This window comes from Mirounga leonina, unplaced genomic scaffold (assembly GCF_011800145.1).
Source record: "Mirounga leonina isolate KUSES-001 unplaced genomic scaffold, KU_Mleo_1.0 Mir_173, whole genome shotgun sequence".
NCBI classification, from domain to species: Eukaryota; Metazoa; Chordata; class Mammalia; order Carnivora; family Phocidae; genus Mirounga; species Mirounga leonina.
Genome location: NW_023270447.1, coordinates 44,549,678 through 44,570,349, shown reverse-complemented (window position 1 = coordinate 44,570,349; position 20,672 = coordinate 44,549,678). Strand labels below are relative to the sequence as shown.

The window sequence follows — 20,672 nt, the reverse complement described above, 5'->3', positions numbered from 1 at the left end:
GTTCTTTTTTTTAACATTTTTTTTTTTAAAGATTTTATTTATTTATTAGAGAAACAGCATGAGAGGGGAGAGGGTCAGAGGGAGAAGCAGGCTCCCCGCTGAGCCGGGAGCCCGACATGGGCCTCGATCCCAGGACTCCGGGACCATGACCCGAGCTGAAAGCAGTCGCTTAACCAACTGAGACACCCAGGCGCCCTGCATTGGTTATGGTTTAAGCATATGGCCCCCAAAATATCAGGATTGTTCTGGAATTTATATATCTGTTTCCAGAATTCCAGGAATGTAGTGTTTTGGCAGGAGCCAAAAATATATTATCTTTTATATCTAAGAGGTTTACAAAAGGCCTTGTCATTTGATAGGAACACAAGACTGTGACAGCTGTCTTGAATCTGTATTAGCATGGTAGCAACATGTGTTTACTTTGGCTAGGAAAATTTGTTTCCCATTTAATTGGTACTTCAGAAATGCTGAGCTTTGGGGACAAAGCCTTGATAATTAGATACAACCTGAGCTTTGCACTTCAAAGGAAGCAATAGAAACTTTACCTGGGTGGCTCAGTCAGTTATCTGCCTTTGGCTCAAGTCATGATCCCAGGATACTGGGATCGAGTCCCGCATTGGGCTCCCTGCTCAGCAGAGTCTGCTTCTCCCGCTTCCCCTACCTCTCCTACCCGCCCCCATGCTTGAGCTCGTTCTGTCTTGCAAAAATAAATAAAATCTCTAAAAAAAAAAAAAAAAAAAAAGAAACTTTAAGTTGTTTGTGGATTTATATTTTTGAATAACTTCTGAAATCATGACTTCATTTATAGTTAATAGCTTTTAGATTGTTCAAACTCCCTGGTTCCCTTGCGCTCTGGGGGAATTCCCAGTGAGGAGTTTGTGATCTCGCAATTCATATCTGCAGTTAGATGCTGAATACCTGTACTTTACCAAACTGATTGCCAGTGATCTTTTTCTCCCAAATTTTCTAGATAGAAGTATAAGATGTCTTGGGGTGTTCTATTCTGTGTGCTATTGGGAATCTGAAAAGTATGTTTCTCAGGGTCCTTAGTTCGCTTAAATTCTTGAACTGAGGAGGTTAATCTATTCAGTAAGTTTCCTCCTCCTAGAAATGTAAATTAAATTTCTAGCTCTGCATCAGCTTTTTTCCAAATATTCCATTAATTGGTAATGGCTAAAGGCATGGGTATAAAGAAAAGCCACAATATTATAATAATTTCCTTCAGTCAAATCCTACAGTGAACCAGGCATGAAAAATTCATGGCTCAGACTCTCTTGATCAATGATGGCGTGGAAGCCGCTGAGCATAATAACCACCCCTTCTCTGGAGGCTCTACAACTGGGAGGACAGTGGCACACTGTGGCATTTTAATATCTAGGCTATGACCAATTCTAGGTGGCCTCTCTCTGACAAGTTAGACTCCGCTTGACCATGTTTAAACAAACTTGAGATTCCTTGCTGTAAGCCCTGTTTCTCAGCCTAGTCAAATAGGTCAAGGTGGTTTGGTTGAAGATTTCTTATGACCGTAAAATGAGAGACCATTTAGCCTGTGTGCTGCTTACTGGGTGTTGAGCTGTAGAGTTACTGCATTTCTCCCTTCTGTCCTCACATATCCTTAAGGCTTTAGTCCCCTTCCCTAGATATTACCTAACACCATGGACTGTAGTAATTTTCCAGGCCTGCTTGGTGGACAAAGTTTAGCCTTTATTGAATATGAGTCAGAAGGTTGGATTGCCAACCAGTTTCTACTCTTAACCCTTACTGAGGGATACTCTACCACCTTGGTTTTCAAAATGTACAGGATGATCCATTGGGACCGTAGGAAAATGACAATAAAACCTTGCTTTTTAGTGTTTTTATCTCACTGTCACGGCATTTTTTATTTTATGTATGTTTTAAAACATATGACATGTAAATAATAGTATGTGTATATAATTATAAAAAATAAGGGCGCCTGGGTGGCTCAGTCGTTAAGCGTCTGCCTTCGGCTCAGGTCGTGATCCCAGGGTTCTGGGATCGAGCCCCGCATCGGGCTCCCTGCTCGGCGGGAAGCCTGCTTTCCCTCTCCCACTCCCTCTGCTTGTGTTCCCTCTCTCGCTGTGTCTCTGTCAAAGAAATAAATAAAATCTTAAAAAAAAAAAAAATAATAAGGTGAATGGTCAACATATTCTCACTGATGGGAATGTGTGTTTAAAAATGTTTGAGGACCACTAATCTATCCTATTACCAGAATTACCTTTTTAAATAGAAATCTGGACTCAATACTTCCCTACTTAAAAGCCTTTAATTACTTCCTGTTGCTTACAGGATAAAGACAGTCTACTTAGCATTATTTACAAGGACCCTCTCAAAGTCTATTTAAGTCTGTGGTGCTTAAACTGTCAGCGGTAAGAGATCAGGTTTCCCCTGCACCCCCAGTCTTTCAAGGACTGATATTTTTGTAACATAATTTATCAGAAAAAGGAATTGTTAGAGAAATGAAAATAAAAAAAGGTAAGTCAAGGTTTTATTACTAAATTGAATAGATCAACATTACTCTGCCACATTACATGGTTTCTAAATGCTTATTCCCAATTTTGGTGCTTATCTATGAGCCAAGCATCAATTTGCAGTCCACAGTTGCAGAAAAACAAACGAACAAAACAAAAACAAAAACCCCCCGCACAAACACAAAAGAACACTTTTTTTTGGTCCTATTTTCAGAGACCTTATGCTAGGTCATTTACAGCTAGTTAATATTCTCACAGAAATTCACAAGCTTGTACACCTGTGTACAGTAGTTCTTAAATTGTGGCCTCTATGCCAGCAGCCTCAGGATCACATGGGAACTTTGTTAGAAATGCAGATTCTCTGGCTTACCTCAGACCTGCAGAATCAGAAACTCTGGGGGTGGGCCCTGGCAACTTGTGTTTGCACAAGCCCTCCTGGCAATTCTGATGCATGCTAAAATTTGAGAACCACTGACCCAGGGTAGCCCCACAGGTCATTCAAACTGTGACACTTAAAATTTTTAAAAATTTTATAACTGGAAGTTTGTACCCCTTAATCAGCTTTATCTATTTCACCCATCCCTCCACCTCCCCTCTGGCAATCATCAGTTCTCTGTATTTAAGAGGTTTTTTTGGGGTTACTTGTTGTTTTTAGATTCCACATATGAGTGAAATCATATGGTATTTGTCTTTGACTTATTTCACTTAGCATAATACCCTGTAGGTCCACCCATGTTGTCGCAAATGGTAAGGGCTCATTCTTTTTTATGGCTGAGTAATATCTATTGTGTATATATATGCCACTTCTTTTCTGTCCATTCATAACGGCAACACTTTTGCGAGGGAAATGGAACACTATCCATAACGATGCCAGGTAATCTGAGGCTGTTTTAGGCAAATGAAGGCAAATGACCACTCTCCTTTTACACCACATTCTTTTCCTTTTGCGAGAGAAGTTTCTAATGTGTTTTCTTTCCAGCATTCCAAACATCCCCACGCAGGTTTAGTCTGTCTCCCTTTGTGATTTCACTTAGCCCATGGCACACACCACTGCGATTGATGGTTATGCCTTACGATATAATTATCCTATCATGTTGTTGTTATCTTTGTATCTGCATGCTCTCTCATTAGGCCATCTCAGCCATTATCTTTTTTAGTTTTTAAGTGATAAAAATTAGACATGCTTTTGAAATAAAATTCAAACAGCACTAAAATCTATGAAGTAAAAGTCTAATTTTTTTTAAAGATTTATTTATTTATTAGAGAATGAGAGAGAGAGAGCACAAGAAGGGGGAGGGTCAGAGGGAGAAGCAGACTCCTTGCTGAGCAGGGAGCCTGATGTGGGGACTCGATCCTAGGACTCCAGGATCATGACCCGAGCCCGAGGCGGTTGCTTAACCAACTGAGCCACCTACGCGCCCCAAAGTCTAATATTTTTATCTCCCATCCCCGTTTCTAGAAGTTATCACTATGAAATTAACTATCTTTCTAAATCTAGAAATTTACACACAAACACATTTTCCCAATCAGTTGTGTGTGTTAATGTTCTTGTGTTAACATAGAGGGTTGAATTGTCAAAACATGCTCATGTGAACGAGCTCAAACTTCACCAAACCAGCACCAAACCTTACTCATGATTCAGTGGTTACATGCAGGAGGTAAGCACAGACATTCCTTGCTGGAGGAGTACCCAGCCAGTAGGCATTCCGAAGAATGTCACTTTTCTTCTTAGGACCTATTATCGACACACTTAAAATACCTAGTTACATGTAGATTGACATTAAGTCATTTATAAATCTATTTCTGACAGACTTTACCCACAATTTTTAATTTGCTTCCAGGAGTAAATTTCAGCCTTAGGACACATTTTTGTTTTGGGTTACCAGACAAGTTCTCAACAATATACAGAGAAACATTTTTCTCAAAGGAAACCTTTTGAGTTTGGGGAATCCTGAGTTTTATACTCCATTAGTTACACAAGCAGAAAATGTCTGTGTGGTTATCTCCTATCTTCTCATCAGCCATGACCCATAAATCCATACATTTTCAGATTATTTACAAAAAGCAATTAAGACAGATCAGGTATTGGGGCACCTGGGTGGCTCAGTCGGTTAAGTGTCTGCCTTCGGCTGAGGTCATGATCTCTAGGTCCTGGGATGGGGCCCCACGTCGGGCTCTCAGCTCAGTGGGGAGTCTGCTTCTCCCTTTCCCTCTGCTGCTCCCCTGCTTGTGTTCTCTCTCTCTCTCTAATGAATAAATAAAATCTTTTTTAAAAAAATCAGGTATTTACTGACATTTAAAAATGAGGGGCTGTTATCTATCAAAAACCTTTAGGGTGTTTGCAAGGGGTTCTGGTTATCAAGCTGGGAATCCTTCCCTGAAGGAGGGGGCCACAGGCTTACTGTTACACTGTTAACTGATTCCCTCCTCCTCATTTCAATAGATTCAGACCTACTGTATTATTATAATGACTGATTGCTTTTGATAGATCAATTGTTCCTGGAGTTTTCTTTTTTCTTTAAGATTTTATTTACTTATTTGACAGAGACACGGCGAGAGAGGGAATACAGGCAGGGGGAGTGGGAGAGGGAGAAGCAGGCTTCCCGTGGAGCAGGGAGCCCGATGCAGGACTCGATCCCAGGACCCTGGGATCATGACCTGAGCCGAAGGCAGACGCGTAATGACTGAGCCACCCAGGCGCCCCTGGACTTTTGTTCTTAACAATGAAGTGAGTATCTTTGTACAACACATCTGTGTGCCCTTTTGAAAGTATCTCTTTAAGGGAGACCCTCAGAAGTAGCCCTTCTGGGTTAAAGAGAATGCAAATTTAGTATATTGATAGCTATTGCTAAAGTTGCTCTCCTAAAAGATTGTGCAAATTTATATTCCCACTTGTTTTTCCATGACATCTAGAGTACGTGTTATTATTAATTTTAAAAAATTGCCCATCTGACAGTAAAAATTTGCATCTCCTAGTTTTAGCTTGCATTCTTTCTTTCAGAGAGGTTGATGTTAATGACCACAGAGCTGCTCTTGTCAATCCTCTTGGGCCTTAGGCTGCTATAGAAAAGGACAGTGCCACTGAAACGGTCTTTTGTTACTCAGTTACCTGTCAATGGGTAGTTGTAAAGGTTGCACAGTTGAGATGCTGAGCTCATCAGCAGTTCCGTGATGCTCTCTTCAGCAGTTTGGTAGTTCGCACTGAATCCAGTGAACATTTGGATGGAATACATGGACCTTTTATCAATGCAGGTGGCATCCCTTCTGGCTTTTAATATGCTTTCCTACTTAGTGACCTTAAATTAGAAGATAAAGATCTCATTCAGCAACTGTATCCAGAGGTGATGTAAGAGAATTTTGACTATATAGTACTCCTATTTCTTTGATGGTTCACTGCAGCCTAGTGTACCATTACTATAAATGACCACCGTGAAAGTGCCAGTTTGGTCCTAGCAGAGGGTTTGCTAGCATTTTGAGTTGTGATTACATTACATTTGAGGCTAGTTTGAACCAGTCACTGGAATTAAAAACAGAAAATGGGGGCAGCTGAGTGGCTCAGTCGTTAAGCGTCTGCCTTCGGCTTAGGTCATGATCCCAGGGTCCTGGGATCGAGCCCCACATCGGGCTCCCTGCTCTGCGGGAAGCCTGCTTCTTCCTCTCCCGCTCCCCCTGCTTGTGTTCCCTCTCTCGCTGTGTCTCTCTCTGTCAAATAAATAAAATCTAAAAAAAAAAAACCACACACAAAAACATAGAAAATGCCAATATGTTGGGTGGTTACATTTTGGAGACTCAGATGACAAGTAGGAATCTGGGACCGTTTTTGCAGCTTGGGGCTTTTTTCCCCCTTAATCTCTCTAAAATATTCTTCATCTCTTAATTTAGATGTTCTTTTCCACTTTTCCAATCCAGGATCCTTTTTTTTTTTTTTTTTTTTTACAAAATCAACTTTATTAAAGTATGATTTGTGTACAATAAAATGTACTGATTTAAAATATGTAGGCCGGGGCGCCTGGGTGGCTCAGTTGTTAAGCGTCTGCCTTCGGCTCAGGTCATGATCCCAGGGTCCTAGGATCGAGCCCCACATCGGGCTCCCTGCTCCACGGGAAGCCTGCTTCTCCCTGTCCCACTCCCCCTGCTTGTGTTCCCTCTCTCGCTGTGTCTCTCTGTCAAATAAATAAAATCTTTAAAAATAAAATAAAATAGGTCAATGAATTTGGACAAATGTATACATCTGTGTAAACACTAAGTACCCCATTCAAAACTTAGAACATTTCCATCACCCCAAAAAGCTGCTTCAAATCCTTTCCCAGTCAGTTCCTTTCTACCCTGCACAGGTAAACTAATCCATAACTATAGATTGAACTTCATGTGAATGGAGTCATACAGTCTGTAACCACTTTTTGTCTGGTTTCTTTCCCTCAACATACTATTTTTGAGATGGATCCGTGTTGTGTATATTCGTAATTTTTTTCATTTTCATTCCTGAGCATTCTGTTTACATTCTGTAATTTGCTTATATAGTTGTCTGTTACAGACATTTGGGTTTTTCTTAGTTCAAGGCTTTTATAAATAAAAATGCTATGAACATTCATGTATAGGTCTTTTGTGAGTTTGTATTTTCATTTTTCTTGGTAAATATTTAGGAGTGGAAGTGCTGAGTCATATAGTAAGTCTATTTCTAACTCTGTAAGAAACTACCAAACAACTTTTCAAAGTGCACGTACCATTTTGCGTTCCTACTAGTGATGTTGAGAGTTCCAGTTGCTTCATGTCTTTGTCAACACTCAACAAATTATCTGTTTATCTTTCTAGTTTGAGCCAACCTAGTGGGTATATAGTGCCACCTTATTGTAGTTTTTTTTTTTTTTAAGATTTTATTTATTTATTTGAGAGAGAGAGAATGAGAGACAGAGAGCACGAGAGGGAAGAGAATCAGAGGGAGAAGCAGACCCCCCGCCGAGCAGGGAGCCCGATGTGGGACTCAATCCCGGGACTCCAGGATCATGACCTGAGCTGAAGGCAGTCGCTTAACCAACTGAGCCACCCAGGCGCCCCTGTAGTTTTAATTTGAATTTGAGTGAAGCCTTTTGATGAAGAATGTTGTTGAGGTTTTCTATAATTTTTTTAAAATTTTTTATTGTTATGTTAATCACCATACATTACATCATTAGTTTTTGATGTAGTGTTCCATGATTCATTGTTTGTGCATAACACCCAGTGCTCCATGCAGAACGTGCCCTCCTCAATACCCATCACCAGGCTAACCCATCCTCTCACCCCCCCTTTCTATAATTTTTTTATAGAATTATAGACAAGTATATACTAACGGAAAATCATCTTTTGTGTTTTAAAATTTTTCTTTAGGTTTCTTTAAAAGAAATTGAAGACAGTCATTCAAAATGCCTGAAAATCCTGGTCCAGGTATACTAGTTATATACTTCTGTCAATAAATTAATTAATGAATCACAATGGAATGTATGATGGAATTAACTTGTGCTCTGATTATCCTTCTTCAAACAAGATAAACTGCAGGTCCTACAAGTTCTTGATCGCCTAAAAATGAAACTGCAGGAGAAGGGGGACACATCGCAGAATGAGAAGCTCTCTCTGTTTTATGAGACACTAAAGAGCCCCCTCTTCAATCAGATACTCACACTTCAGCAGTCCATCAAGCAACTGAAAGGGCAAGTAAGTTACTCATCAGGGTTTTTTTTACATGTTGGTATGTTCAAACCAGCAAAGAAACAAAGAAGGAGATAGACACAGACAAACTGTCTCTAAGTACGCTTAATTCAGCAAGAGACTGTCCTGGGACTTGTGACCTGTAGGTAGCATTGGCATGGATAGTTTAAAAATGTTTGTGGGGGTTGCCTGGCTGGCTCACTCTGTAGAGCATGTGACTGTTTATGTTGGGGTCTTGAGTTCAAGCCCCACGTTGGGCGTAAGGCCTACTTAAAATGTTTATGATAAATTTTGTGTTTGGTTTTGGAATATAAGTTGTACTTATTTAAATATGTAAAGGTCAGATGCTTTCAGACTTCCCAACATTTTCTTCAAAATATAAAATAGTGTTTAGCCTAAATATATTTTCTTTCTGAAGTCTTTTTTTTCCCTAGCAAGAAGGGATCATACCCTTGTAGCATATCATTTACACCTCTCAAATATCAATTATTTATCAAATAATTACCAAATAAGTATTAACTGTCATGGATATTCTGGTCAGAAAGTTTTCGGGAGCATTATAACCGGTGTTTTAATATTTACCTGTCTTTCCTCTACTACATAGAGCATAGTACCCAGACTCTTGTGGTTTCTACATGCATATTGTGTTCAACTATTGGCAAAATAGCACTTCTTCTTAGAGTGATGTAAATTAATAATTTTAGCTGTCCTCTTGGTTGCTGTGTTTTGGGGTCAGGGATGGCAAACTGCTTTTAAATCATCTATTCTAGAAGCTGGGCTTGAATAGTAGCTATCCTATGGGTTACTTTTGGGCAGAATTTTAAATGTAATTGGAGATAATGTAACAGAATTGTTAAGAGAAAATTAATAAAATCTGGGAAAACAATGGTTTTTGCTGATAAATCAAAATGGCTGCCCATAAATATTTAGCAAGTGATTATTCTATAACTAAGGATTAAACTCTGCACATAAACCTTTTTGTGAATTTCTTTCTCTAGATCAGAATTATACCATAATTTTATCACTTCCCATATTGATGGTCTGCTTTCTATATTCCCTGGTCATGCGATGAGTCCTGTAGTACAACAGTGAATTCTATTGGTAGCAACAGAAATTGGGAAAGGTCACCACAAATCTCTTACTCTTACTGGACTAAGAGTGGACTTGACCAACCACTGCATCATAATAATAATCTTTTATATTTATGTAGTTTGCAGTTGTTATATGCATAATCATATTTTTATCCATTCAACTGTAAAATCTGATTTTTTTTTTGAGTGTCTCAGAGTTTTGATGGTTATTGTTTTTTTTTTTAATGAGGTCCTGTTGACATTTGTTTTTTTTTTTTAATTATTCACTAGAGAGTAAGTGAGAGGGAGAGCACAAGCAGGGGGAGGGTCAGAGGGAGAGGGAGGAACAGACTCCCAGCTGAACAGGGAGTCCCACATGGGGCTCAGTCCCAGGACCTTGGGATCAGGACCAGAGCCGAAGGCAGACGCTTCACCAACTGAGCCACCCAGGCTCCCCGCCTCCCCGACATTTGTTCTTGATGTTACCTTAATTCCACTGGTGGCATTTCTATCAGCCAATGATATTTTAAAACTTAACCTCTATTTTCCTATTCACCATAATTACAGAATTCTCTCCCTCCTCCTTTTTTTTTTTTTTTTCTATAATGTTTAAGTGGCTCTGTGACTCATTTGCCACTAATCTTGGGCAAGTTAACCTGTGTGTCTTAGTTTTCATGTTCGCAAAATGGAATAATATCTCTTAGGGCTGTTATAAGGATTAAATGAGATAACAAGTAAGAGTTTGGTATAGTACTTTGCTCATAGCAGTCATTCAGTAAATACTGTTATTGTTATTTTTGTTTAATTTACCTGTGGATCTTTTGTGGCCTTTTACGTGGAAATGCAAAAGGGCTCAGTGTCTACATGTTTATCTGACTGGATGTATCTGTGTATGTGAAGTGTAATGAACTGTTGTACATGCTGTTAACTTGAGGTAATGGTACAAGGCAAGAAGCAACATATATTTTTTTTAAAGATTTATTTATTTTAGAGAGAGCACATGAGCTGGGAGAGGTCAGAGGGAGAAGGAAAGGAGAGGGAGAGGATCTCAAGCAGACGCCCTCAGATCTTGACCCAAGCCGAAACCAAGAGTCAGACGCTTAACCAGCTGAGCCACCCCGGTGCCCCAGGAAGCAACACATTTTAACCTATTAAATATTCTGTGTAATACTAAATAAAAAAAACTGTAGCCTTGCAAACACAGATTCATGTATCTGTGTCTTATTTTTTCATGTGCAAATATTTAATATGCAAATTATACATGTAATGGGCAAAATAGAATACTTAATAAATAGAAATAATTTATTTTCTATAGGTTTCTGTTGATGATTCTCTTGTTTTTCTCCCCAACAGCTCAGCCATATACCCTCAGATTGTTTGGCCAACTTTGATTTTTCTAGGAAAGGTCTATTAGTGTTTACAGATGGTGCCATTACTAACGGGAATGCCCAAAGACCCTCTAATAATTTGACTGTCTCTGGGTTATTTCCTTGGACTCCTAAGTCAAGAAATGAAGACTTTAACTCAGTCATTCAACAGATGGCGCAGGTAAAGTTATATCTTGTCATGGGAATATTTAGCTATATTTCTCCTGTTATAGGTTAAAAAAAGAAAACAATACTCTTTAAAAAAGAAGAATACTCTCTTTTTGCCTTAAAATTTGCTACTATGTGTGGTTTGCTTGCATTTTTATTTTGTTAGGAGAGATTGATACTATTTTCTAACCTGTGTATTAGAAATTTATTGGCTTAAAATGACTTAAGGAAAATATGTGTGTGTGGTAAAGAGTTTTTACAAAATTACTCCAATTTGACACATATCTGCACTTGAAAAGAGATTCTTAATGATTTTGATCATAGGAAAATTGATATGTCTGCCAGAAGTGATGAAATTCCCTTTGAACTGTTTTTAACTTTTTATCAATACAGAATTAATGGGAGTTAGAATTAATATGATTTGGAAAATCTCTGGGAACATTTGAGGGAGTAATCCAGTTTTATCCCTAATACGTATTAAAAATTAAACAGTTGAATTTTTGGATGTGTTTTATGTTTGTCAACTCACCTTCTAATAAGTGTCTTTAAAATGAAAGTTGAGTTTTAAGATCACAAAGAATCTGTTTAAGGTGTAATATTTAAATCTACACCTAATTCCTTTTTGACTTTATAGCTCTGTCCTCTTAATTTGACTAATAATTATTTTTATGTGATGCTTCTGTTATGTGATTGCATTTATGAAGTTCTCGTGTCATAAATGCAATTATTAACTAAAGCAATCAAATACTGTTCACTACATGTAGAGCACATTTGAATGGTGGCCTTTCCATAATCTTTTGAATTAACCTAACAAAATGGATTAATTCATCACAATATAATTAAAAACAGGACCCTAACAAATGCAGCTGGTTCTAACTTAGGCTGAACACTGGCATATTTTTTTTTTTTTTAAAGATTTTATTTATTTATTTGACAGAGAGAGAGAGACAGCGAGAGAGGGAACACAAGCAGGGGGAGTGGGAGAGGGAGAAGCAGGCTTCCCGCCAAGCAGGGAGCCCGATGCGGGGCTCGATCCCAGGACCCTGGGATCATGACCTGAGCCGAAGGCAGACGCTTAACGACTGAGCCACCCAACACTGGCATATTTTTGCTATCTATTTTGCTTTCCTCATTTAAAAACATATTTTGCATGAAGAGAATTTAGAGAAATTCAGTATAAAAAGTAATTCAGAATTTACTGTGGAAAAAGTTTTTTTCCTCAGGAATTTTCATCCAGTGTGGTCTTCATCTCACAATGTGAATGAAGTGTGAAAATACCTCTCTGATTCCCTGAGGTTGCAGAACACTGCACACGCCCTCTTATGTCCTACTGAAGATAATCAAGTGAGAGGATTTCCAGAAATAACGTATTGCTGAAATGCTGAGTTTTTTTGGCTAGAGATGACTTAGGAGAAGCTGTTTGTTGTGTTACTCACAAAAATAGCAATTTCAGTTCTTTGGAAAGAGTACAGTGGTTAAATGTACTTCATTGACTTTTTTGTTTTTATTATCCCCCTTCATTAGGGCCGGCAAATTGAATATATCGATATAGAACGGCCTTCATCCGGAGGCCTTGGATTCAGTGTGGTGGCCCTGAGAAGTCAAAATCTGGGAGAAGTTGATATCTTGGTGAAGGAAGTGCAGCGAGGGAGTATAGCAGACAGGTGAGGAGGATGTTCCTTTTGCGTTTTGCTAATCTTTTTCTGAGAATCCTGAAAACATTATTCTGAAGAGAATAAGAAACTAGTAATTAAACAGTTAACCGTAGCAGCTAACGCGTTTCCTTCTCATATGCCTTTGTCATGCCTTTAGCAGATACTCTCCCAGGTACTTGGGACAGCCATCTAGCTAGTAATACCATTACCCTGTTCCGTAGATGAGAAGCTGAATTCAGAGAGGCTCAGTGCTTTACCTGTAGTCACAGAGCTGTTGATGCTGGAACCATGAGCCCTGATATGATTCCAAGACAGTCTGACAGCCAAGCTAGTGCGCTTTCTATTCTGCCATACTCTCCCACAATCGAACATGGTATTTTAGCTACGTCTGATCAGTAACATGGAAATACTGAAATTCGGATTCTGCGTACTCTGGTTTATTAAACTTAAGATTAGAAAATTGTTTTTGTGGTCCTATCACACTGTTGATTATTTCTCTTGTCAATTAAAAGCCTCCTTAAATCTGCGTGATTCCCCCCTATTGCACTGTGCCATGGTTTTCTTATTTTAAGGGGTATGTGCAAGCCTTATATTCTGTCTCTATTTGATTTCAGGTCTTTTATTATTCATTTAATAGGCACACTGTTCATTACGTTACTACTACCTGTTAAAATGATAGCAACAGCAGTGGTTCTATTATTAAAAAAAAATTCTCAGCCAATAATAAATTTTTGAATTCACATTCACCATTCATGGAGGATCAGTTCTAGGCTCCCCACCTGAATATTCAGAAATAATGGATTTCCATGACTCTGCAGCTTTTATTCTTGCCATTTCATGTGGCATTTCCTCAAGTATGTTCTGAGGAAACGGAGGAAACTTATCAGTGTCAGATGTATTTGTGAAATTCTGTGCTGTTCTTGGAGATTGGGTTCACATAGTTAGGGTGACCATATAGTTTATTGTCCATGTTGGGAGAGTTTTGGGACTGAGAGGGGGTTCTGTTAATGACCCTGAAACAGCAGGTATAGAGTAGGACTATTCTGGCAAACCTAGACAATCCCAGGTGAGCCCGGACTTCGGGTCACTTACCATTAGTTTACTTTAGGCTATGCTGTCCCTTGACAAAAAGTCTACTTAACTTTTATTGGCCCAACTTTTCTTTCTAAATTTTTTAACTTAAAAAATTATTATTGGTATACAGTTCACGTACCGTAACTGTACGTCTCATTTTAAAGTGTACAATTCAGTAGTTTTTAGTGTATCTTCAAAGTCGTGCAACCTTTTTGTGGTCAATCCTTATGTCTGAGGTACTCTGTACTAAGTCTGTAGTTACAGATTGAAGTGAACATTTTCAAAAAGAGAAGTTTGACATGTTGGTGTGTAAAGAGCCTTGACCAAGGCTAAGCAGTCAGGTGGCTTCCCAGAGACAGCAGTGCTTAAAGGAGTGGGGTCTGCAAAGAGCAGAAGGTGTCAGAGGAAAAGAGAGACTGTCTTGAGCAGTAGTCATATGGAGAGAAGGAACACAGCTCCTATCTATCCTTGGAGTGAGGCTGGTATTTACCTGGTGTGGGAGCTTAGTGCAAGAGAGTACAAGAAAGGATTGGAGAGAGGTGGGGTCAGTCATGCATGACCTTCTAGATCATGTTAAATGGTTTTCATGATCAGTTCTTCCTTTCTCCTGAGGACTTTCCACATAGAATTGTGTTATTTTAGGAGCTTACCTAAGACCATTGTCTCTCAAAGTAATGGGAATCCATTATTTTTGAATGTTGCAATAGAGAGAACTCATCTCAACCTTAAATGAAAAATATGTATTCAGTATATACAAACAGTATGTGGGAGTTAAATTATAAATAATAGTAGCAGTAAAACTAATTCTGTTCAACTTTAGAATCCATCAAAATCATATTTTCCAGGAGATTTCTTTTCTCCACAATTTGTTTATCTGGAGTTGAGGTTATATTCCCTGAGCAGATACTTAACTAGGAATAAGTATAGTGTCCTGGCAGTCTATTGGGGTGGGGGTGGGGGGGTAGATTAAAATAGATTGATTTCCAGAAAATAGAAGATTTGAATGTGAGTAAATTAAGAACTTATCCAAATGAGTTATATCAGGGTTGAAAAGATTCAAGAGTATCTCATTCATTTGGGATTAATTAAGAAATTTTCCTTAATGAACAAGCTGTGAATAGGAATTTAGGTAAAGAAGTCAGAGAAAGAAGGACATTGGAGATGGGAAACTGGAAGTAATTTCTGGTATTGTCCATAGTGGTCACATTTAAAAACAAATGTAGGACTTGGGAAAGGTTCGCAAGCAACATTTTCAATTTATAAAATATAGATTTCAAAATTATGAAAGTAATACATATAATAGAAAATCATAAAATATAGAAATATGATAAGCAAACTCTAGGACTTTGACTACCCTAAGACAACTAGGAAATACAGTTGAATGTTTTCTTTTTATAAAGACAAGGTCATGGAGCATATACAATTTTATATCCTTATCTCAACATAATAAGCCTTTCCTAATATTAATAAAAGGATGTATAAGCAACATTTTTATTTTATTTTTATTTTTTCTAAAGAGAGCACGAGAGCAAATGAGGGGCGGGGAGAGGGGCAGAGGGAGAGAAATCGAGAAAATCCCAAGCAGGCTCCATGCCCATTGCAAGCCCAATGCGGGGCTCAATCCCACCACCCTGAGCTGAAATCAAGAGTCAGACACTCAACTGACTGAGTCACCCAGGTGCCCCAGGATGTATAAGCAACACTTTTATTTTATTTACTTATTTTTTAAAAGATTTTATTCATTTATTTGAGAGAGAGAGAGAATGAGAGACAGAGAGCACGAGAGGGAAGAGGGCAGAGGGAGAAGCAGACCCCCTGCTGAGTTAGGAGCCCGATTGATCCCACGACCCTGGGATCATGAACTGAGCGGAAGGCAGATGCTTAACTGACTGATCTACCCAGGCGCCCCTAAGCAGCATTTTTAATGATATCTGATTTATTATGAGAGCCACCCACAATTTTGACCTCAAAAATAGATATTTTCATATGTAACTTGCTAGTTTCAAAAGATAATCTAAAACATGAGTGTCTATCCTCAGAAAACATACAGGTTAGTAGGATTTAGCTAGCTCTGTCGATAGCATATTTAGTATAAATGAATATTCAGTGAGTGGTAAATGAGTGGTTCAGAGCACTGTGATAATGAGGTAAGTGATGGGGAGGGTGGGAAAGAGAGACACTAAGCTGATCACAGAGGGTGGATTGATTTGGCTGAGTAGAGTCAAAGGGCATCCGAGGTGGAGGAAACCATTTACACAAGAGCAGGAAATGCCAGACGTGTTTGAGTGGGAAAGAGTAGGTCAGAATGGTTGGAAAGGGGGTTTATGTGGGAAGGAAGCCAAGTTGGAAGGAGTACTCGGGGACCACATGCACAGGCCTTTGTTTTTTTTTTGTTGTTTGTTTTTAAAGATTTTATTTATTTGAGACAGAGAATGAGAGAGAGAGAGCACATGAGAGGGGGGAGAGTCAGGGAGAAGCGGGCTCCCTGCCGAGCAGGGAGCCCGATGCGGGACTCGATCCAGGGACTCCAGGATCATGACCTGAGCCGAAGGCAGTCGCTTAACCAACTGAGCCACCCAGGCGCCCATTTTTGTTTTTGTTTTTTTAAGAGGTAGTGCTTTATTTATTTATTTTTTAAGATTTTATTTGTCAGAGAGAGGGCGAGAATGAGAGCAAGAGAATGGCAGGCAGCGGGAGAAGCAGGCTCTCTGCTGAGCAAGGAGCCCGATGTGGGACTTAATACCAGGACCCTGGGATCATGACCTGAGCTGAAGGCAGACATTTAACTGACTGAGCCATCCAGGCATCCCATGCACAGGCCTTTGAATACCAACCAAGTTTACCCTGTGTCCCTGAGCTCAGAAGTTACCAGATTCTGTTCTGAGGGCACCTGGCTGGCTCCCTTGGTAGAGCATGCAACTTTTGATCTTGGGCCAGTAAGTTTAAGCCCCATGTTGGGTGTAGATTACTTAAAAATAAAATCTTTAAAAAAAAAAGTTACCAGGAGTGCCTGGGTGGCTCAGTCGGTGAAGCATCCACTCTTGATTTCGGCTCAGGTCACGAGCTCAGGGTCGTGGGGTTGAGCCTTGCATCAGGCTCCATGCTCAGCGGGGAGTCTGCTGGAGATCTCCCTCTCCCTCTGTCCCCCAGCCTCCGCCCCACTCTCGCTCTCTGTCTCTAAAATAAATAAATCTTAAGAAAAAAAAACTACCAAATTCTGATCCATGACAAAGTTTTGCTGAATCTGCTGTGACCTAAGAAAGATAAGGGCAATATAATGGAATTTTCATAATTCTGAGTTTTTGAATTAGATAAATCCCTCCTCTGGGAGATTCTGTATTTTGAAGGTTAATTTTCATTTATGAAACTATGATGATAAGAGTTTGTTCTCTTTCCTTTGGCTCTCTCCTTACTGGTCAGTAATCACAGATAATTGTTACACGTTTTCAAGTTGGGCAATACCAGCATTAAGAGAGCCTAGCAAAATAAACCTTGAGAAATTTTGAAAGTTCACTTTTAGGCATTAGAGAAGGATCTCCACTGGATGGTTGACATGGGGAATGGAAGAAGATGGATGGAGGCAAAGAGATAAAGAGGGTTAAGAAGGAACTGAAGGGGTGATGATGGAGAAATGGGAAGAGAGAGTGGTGTCTGGGAGATAATGAAGTCAAATACGTAAATCCTACGAAAGTGAAATACATTTCAGAGTCAGCTAAGATAAGGCTTTAATTTCTTACATGTAAAATGTAACTACCTTTTTTTTTTTTTTAATTTTATCTTAGAGAGTACAAGTGGGGGGGAGGGAGAGGGACAAGCAGACTCCGTGCTGAGTGCGGAGCCTGACATGGGGCTCAATGCAGGGCTCGATCTCAGGACCCTGAGACCATGACCTCAGCTGAAATCAAGAGTCGGATGTTTAACTGACTGTGCCACCCTGGTTCCCCTGTCACTAAGTAAGAGGTGGTTGTGAGAATTAAATGAGATAATACCTATAAAGCATCTAGCACATTATGTGGCTTCTCACAAGTGCTCAGTAAATATTAACTATAATAGTGTGTTTTTTTCCTTAAGGTTTTGCTAATTTCTTTTTAAAATAGTTCTTTTTTTACCTAGGTTAGCAGTTGGGCAGTTGAGGATTGAGACAGAGAAGGGCTTAAATACAGATTTAGAAGTAGCATCTATTGATTTTCAAGGAGAGTTTGGCCTAACAATTGACAGATGTCGGAGATGTAAAGGATGATCTAGACAGGGTGACTCTGCTAGAGAGGAGGTTATTGGTGAATTTGAGGAGGATACAGTTACCCCAGTGTGGTATATGCTGAAGTCAGGTTGGAAGGGGTTCAGGAGTATAGGATTCGTGCAGAATGGTGGCAGTGTTCTTATATGCAAAACCTTGGCAGTGGGGCCCCCCCACGCATTGTTTTTGCTTATTTTTCTAGCCAGATGGTTGTGTGTGTGTGTGTGTGTGCGCGCACACGTTTAGGGATGCACCACTTAATCGGTTAGTTAGCTAATAAGTGCTTTGATGAAAAGCACCCTGAAGAGCTGTCATATAATTATTTGAATAAATGTACTAAGTGAAGTAGTGCCATAAGAGATAAACTGTTCCACTTGAATAAAAGATTTTTTTTTAAATGATGCTATTGTATCACTTATAACAGAATTTTCTTATTCTATCAAGGGATCAAAGATTAAGGGAAAATGACCAAATATTGGCTATTAATCACACACCACTGGATCAGAACATTTCCCATCAGCGAGCAATTGCGTTATTACAACAAACCACTGGATCTCTGCATCTGGTTGTGGCCAGGGAACCCGTCCACAGAAAAAGCAGTACTTCTACCAGGCTAACTGATACCACTCTGCCTGAAACAGTGAGTTACAAATTTGGAAAAATAATTTTAATTATGCTACTGATTTTAAGAAGTGTAAAGACATTTAAAAGATGCTATTTTACTTGTCATACTTCAGGAAAGATCACATCTCTAAATACAGCATTAACGTATTAAACAAGAAATTTCACAGGATTGTTTTTTCAATGTCCTATGGTTCTCCTTATTTAAGATTATTATTTAATGTAAAAGGTGAATTGTTGTATTACGCATAACTTATTTGGAAAGAGTCTTGTTCCTCAGTGATGTAGGCGGTTCTTAATTAAGCTGAGAGTTTTTATTAGAGATTTACTGTTGAGTATCTTAAGTAAGATTTAGTTATGTTATTTATCTCAAAAACATTTTTGTAGATCATATTGGGTATTTATGACTAGATTATTGACACTGCAAAATTATAGGTTTCCTTTTCATGTAAGCATGTATACTGAGCAGTTTAAAAGAATAAAAGCATATGTGTCTTTTGGGAATCTTTCAACTTGGTTTATAAGGTTTTACAGATTTTGGCCTCCATCTTCAGAATGCAAGTTAATAAATCTTACTTTCTTATAACACTAAGTGCTAGCTGATTAATTTTCATTCATTGGGACAAAAGAAACAATAGACCATCCAGGTACAGTACAAGGTCACAACACAAATTAACGTATAGATATTTTCCCTTTTGTAATCGGTGATATTTATACAGCACAATTTACATAATAAATACAAGGAACAAAGTGAGAAAATGCTTTGCATAGTGGTTAAGAACAAGGGCTCTGGAGCTAGGCTAAGATGGGTTCAAGTCCAGTTCTGCCACTTCCTAGCTGTGTCATATCAGGAAGGTTCCTTGACTCCTCCAACCCTCAGTTTCTTTTCTTCCTTGGAACTAATAACAGCATCCACATCACAGAGATAATATGCGGATTACATGAGAGTGCATGTGAAGAGCTAAGCACAGTGCCTAGTGCAAAATATACACTCTGAATATTAGTTGTGATCATTAATTCAGGCATATTTTAGCAAATTTGTTACTTCCCAGATACTAGATATTGTTTTAGACCTGAATTTATTACATATCCTAATATTCCTGGTTATTTTAACCTTGCATAGTAACTGTCCAACTTAGTATAATAGTAAAACTGGTAAGTATACCCTGTTGAGCTTGAGATGGCGGATTTTATTCTGTGGTTAGATATGTAAATTTAATGCACTTTTTTTTTTTTTAAGATTAATTTATTTGGGGGAGAGTGCATGTGGGAGAAGGGGCAGAGGGGGAGAGAGAATCTTAAACAGAGTCCCCTCTGAATGTAGAGCCAGAGGCTTAATTTCACCACCCTGAGATCATGACCTGAGCTGAAATCTAGAGTTGGATGCTTAACCACCTGAGCCACCCAGGCACCCCTAATGCATATTTATGATGGAAGCCTACTAGTTAGAGGCAAAATGCTTAACGTCTCTCAGTTTGATTCATATAGTCTTATTGCTGTGTCTTCAGTGGGGCCTACCTTACCTCTCCCACATAAGAACCTGCTTAATTAGTCTCTTTACCTTGTGTCCTCAGCATTTCATCCTTCATATTGCTGTCAGATTAATCTTCCTAAACCACTGCTTTGTTCCTGTCCTTCTTTTTTTTTTTTTTTTTTTTAAAGATTTTATTTAATTGTCAGAGAGAGCGAGCACAAGCAGGGGGAGTGACAGGCAGAGGGAGAAGCAGGCTCCCCACTGAGCAAGGAGCCCGATGCGGGACTCCATCCCAGAACCCTGGAGTCATGACCTGAGCCAAAGGCAGATGCTTAACCGACTGAGCCACCCAGGCATCCCTGTCCTTCCTTTTTTTAAAACCTTCAGTTACTCCTTTTGCTTATCCAGTTAAGTAAATCCAATCTTTTGACCATATCTTTGACCCATTCTGTTACTTGGCCCTGCTTTGCTCTTACATTTCCCTTTTGCTCGGATGTGGGTTTTTTTTTTCCCTCCCCATACTGCAATTAAAATGCGACCTTTTCCTCGAAGCTTTCCGTAATTCTTCATTGGATTCAACCTCTTATCTCTCCCCCTGGTCCCCCGCTCCTGCATCTTTATAATAGTCTGTGATTCTCTTCCAATTCAGGTAAACACATATTTATTGGTTCCTCCTGTGTGCTGGACATTGTGGTAGATATTGGGTACAGACTGGAGAATAAGGCAACATGTCTCTATCCTCTTCGAGCTATGTATCTTATGATTCAGTATTCTGCCTCATATTTTAATTATTTGTGTTTTAGATTATCTTTCTACTGAATTATAAGATTTTCAA

General features: G+C 39.1%; 1 protein-coding gene across 8 annotated transcripts in view; it reads left to right on the top strand.

Annotated features, from left to right (window-relative positions):
* Positions 1–20,672, top strand: part of PATJ (PATJ crumbs cell polarity complex component) — a 353,127-nt gene that overhangs the window by 5,117 nt on the left and 327,338 nt on the right. For 7 of the 8 annotated variants that reach the window (XM_035018407.1, XM_035018410.1, XM_035018409.1 and 4 more), the window contains exons 1-6: positions 5,135–5,217; positions 7,854–7,910; positions 8,011–8,177; positions 10,595–10,789; positions 12,301–12,440; positions 18,187–18,382. In XM_035018407.1, coding sequence (XP_034874298.1) covers positions 7,889–7,910; positions 8,011–8,177; positions 10,595–10,789; positions 12,301–12,440; positions 18,187–18,382 — 720 coding nt within the window. In that variant the 5' untranslated portion in view covers positions 5,135–5,217; positions 7,854–7,888. Of the gene's footprint in view, positions 1–5,134; positions 5,218–7,853; positions 7,911–8,010; positions 8,178–10,594; positions 10,790–12,300; positions 12,441–18,186; positions 18,383–20,672 lie in introns of those variants that run through there. The other variant, XM_035018405.1, reaches the window with a different exon arrangement.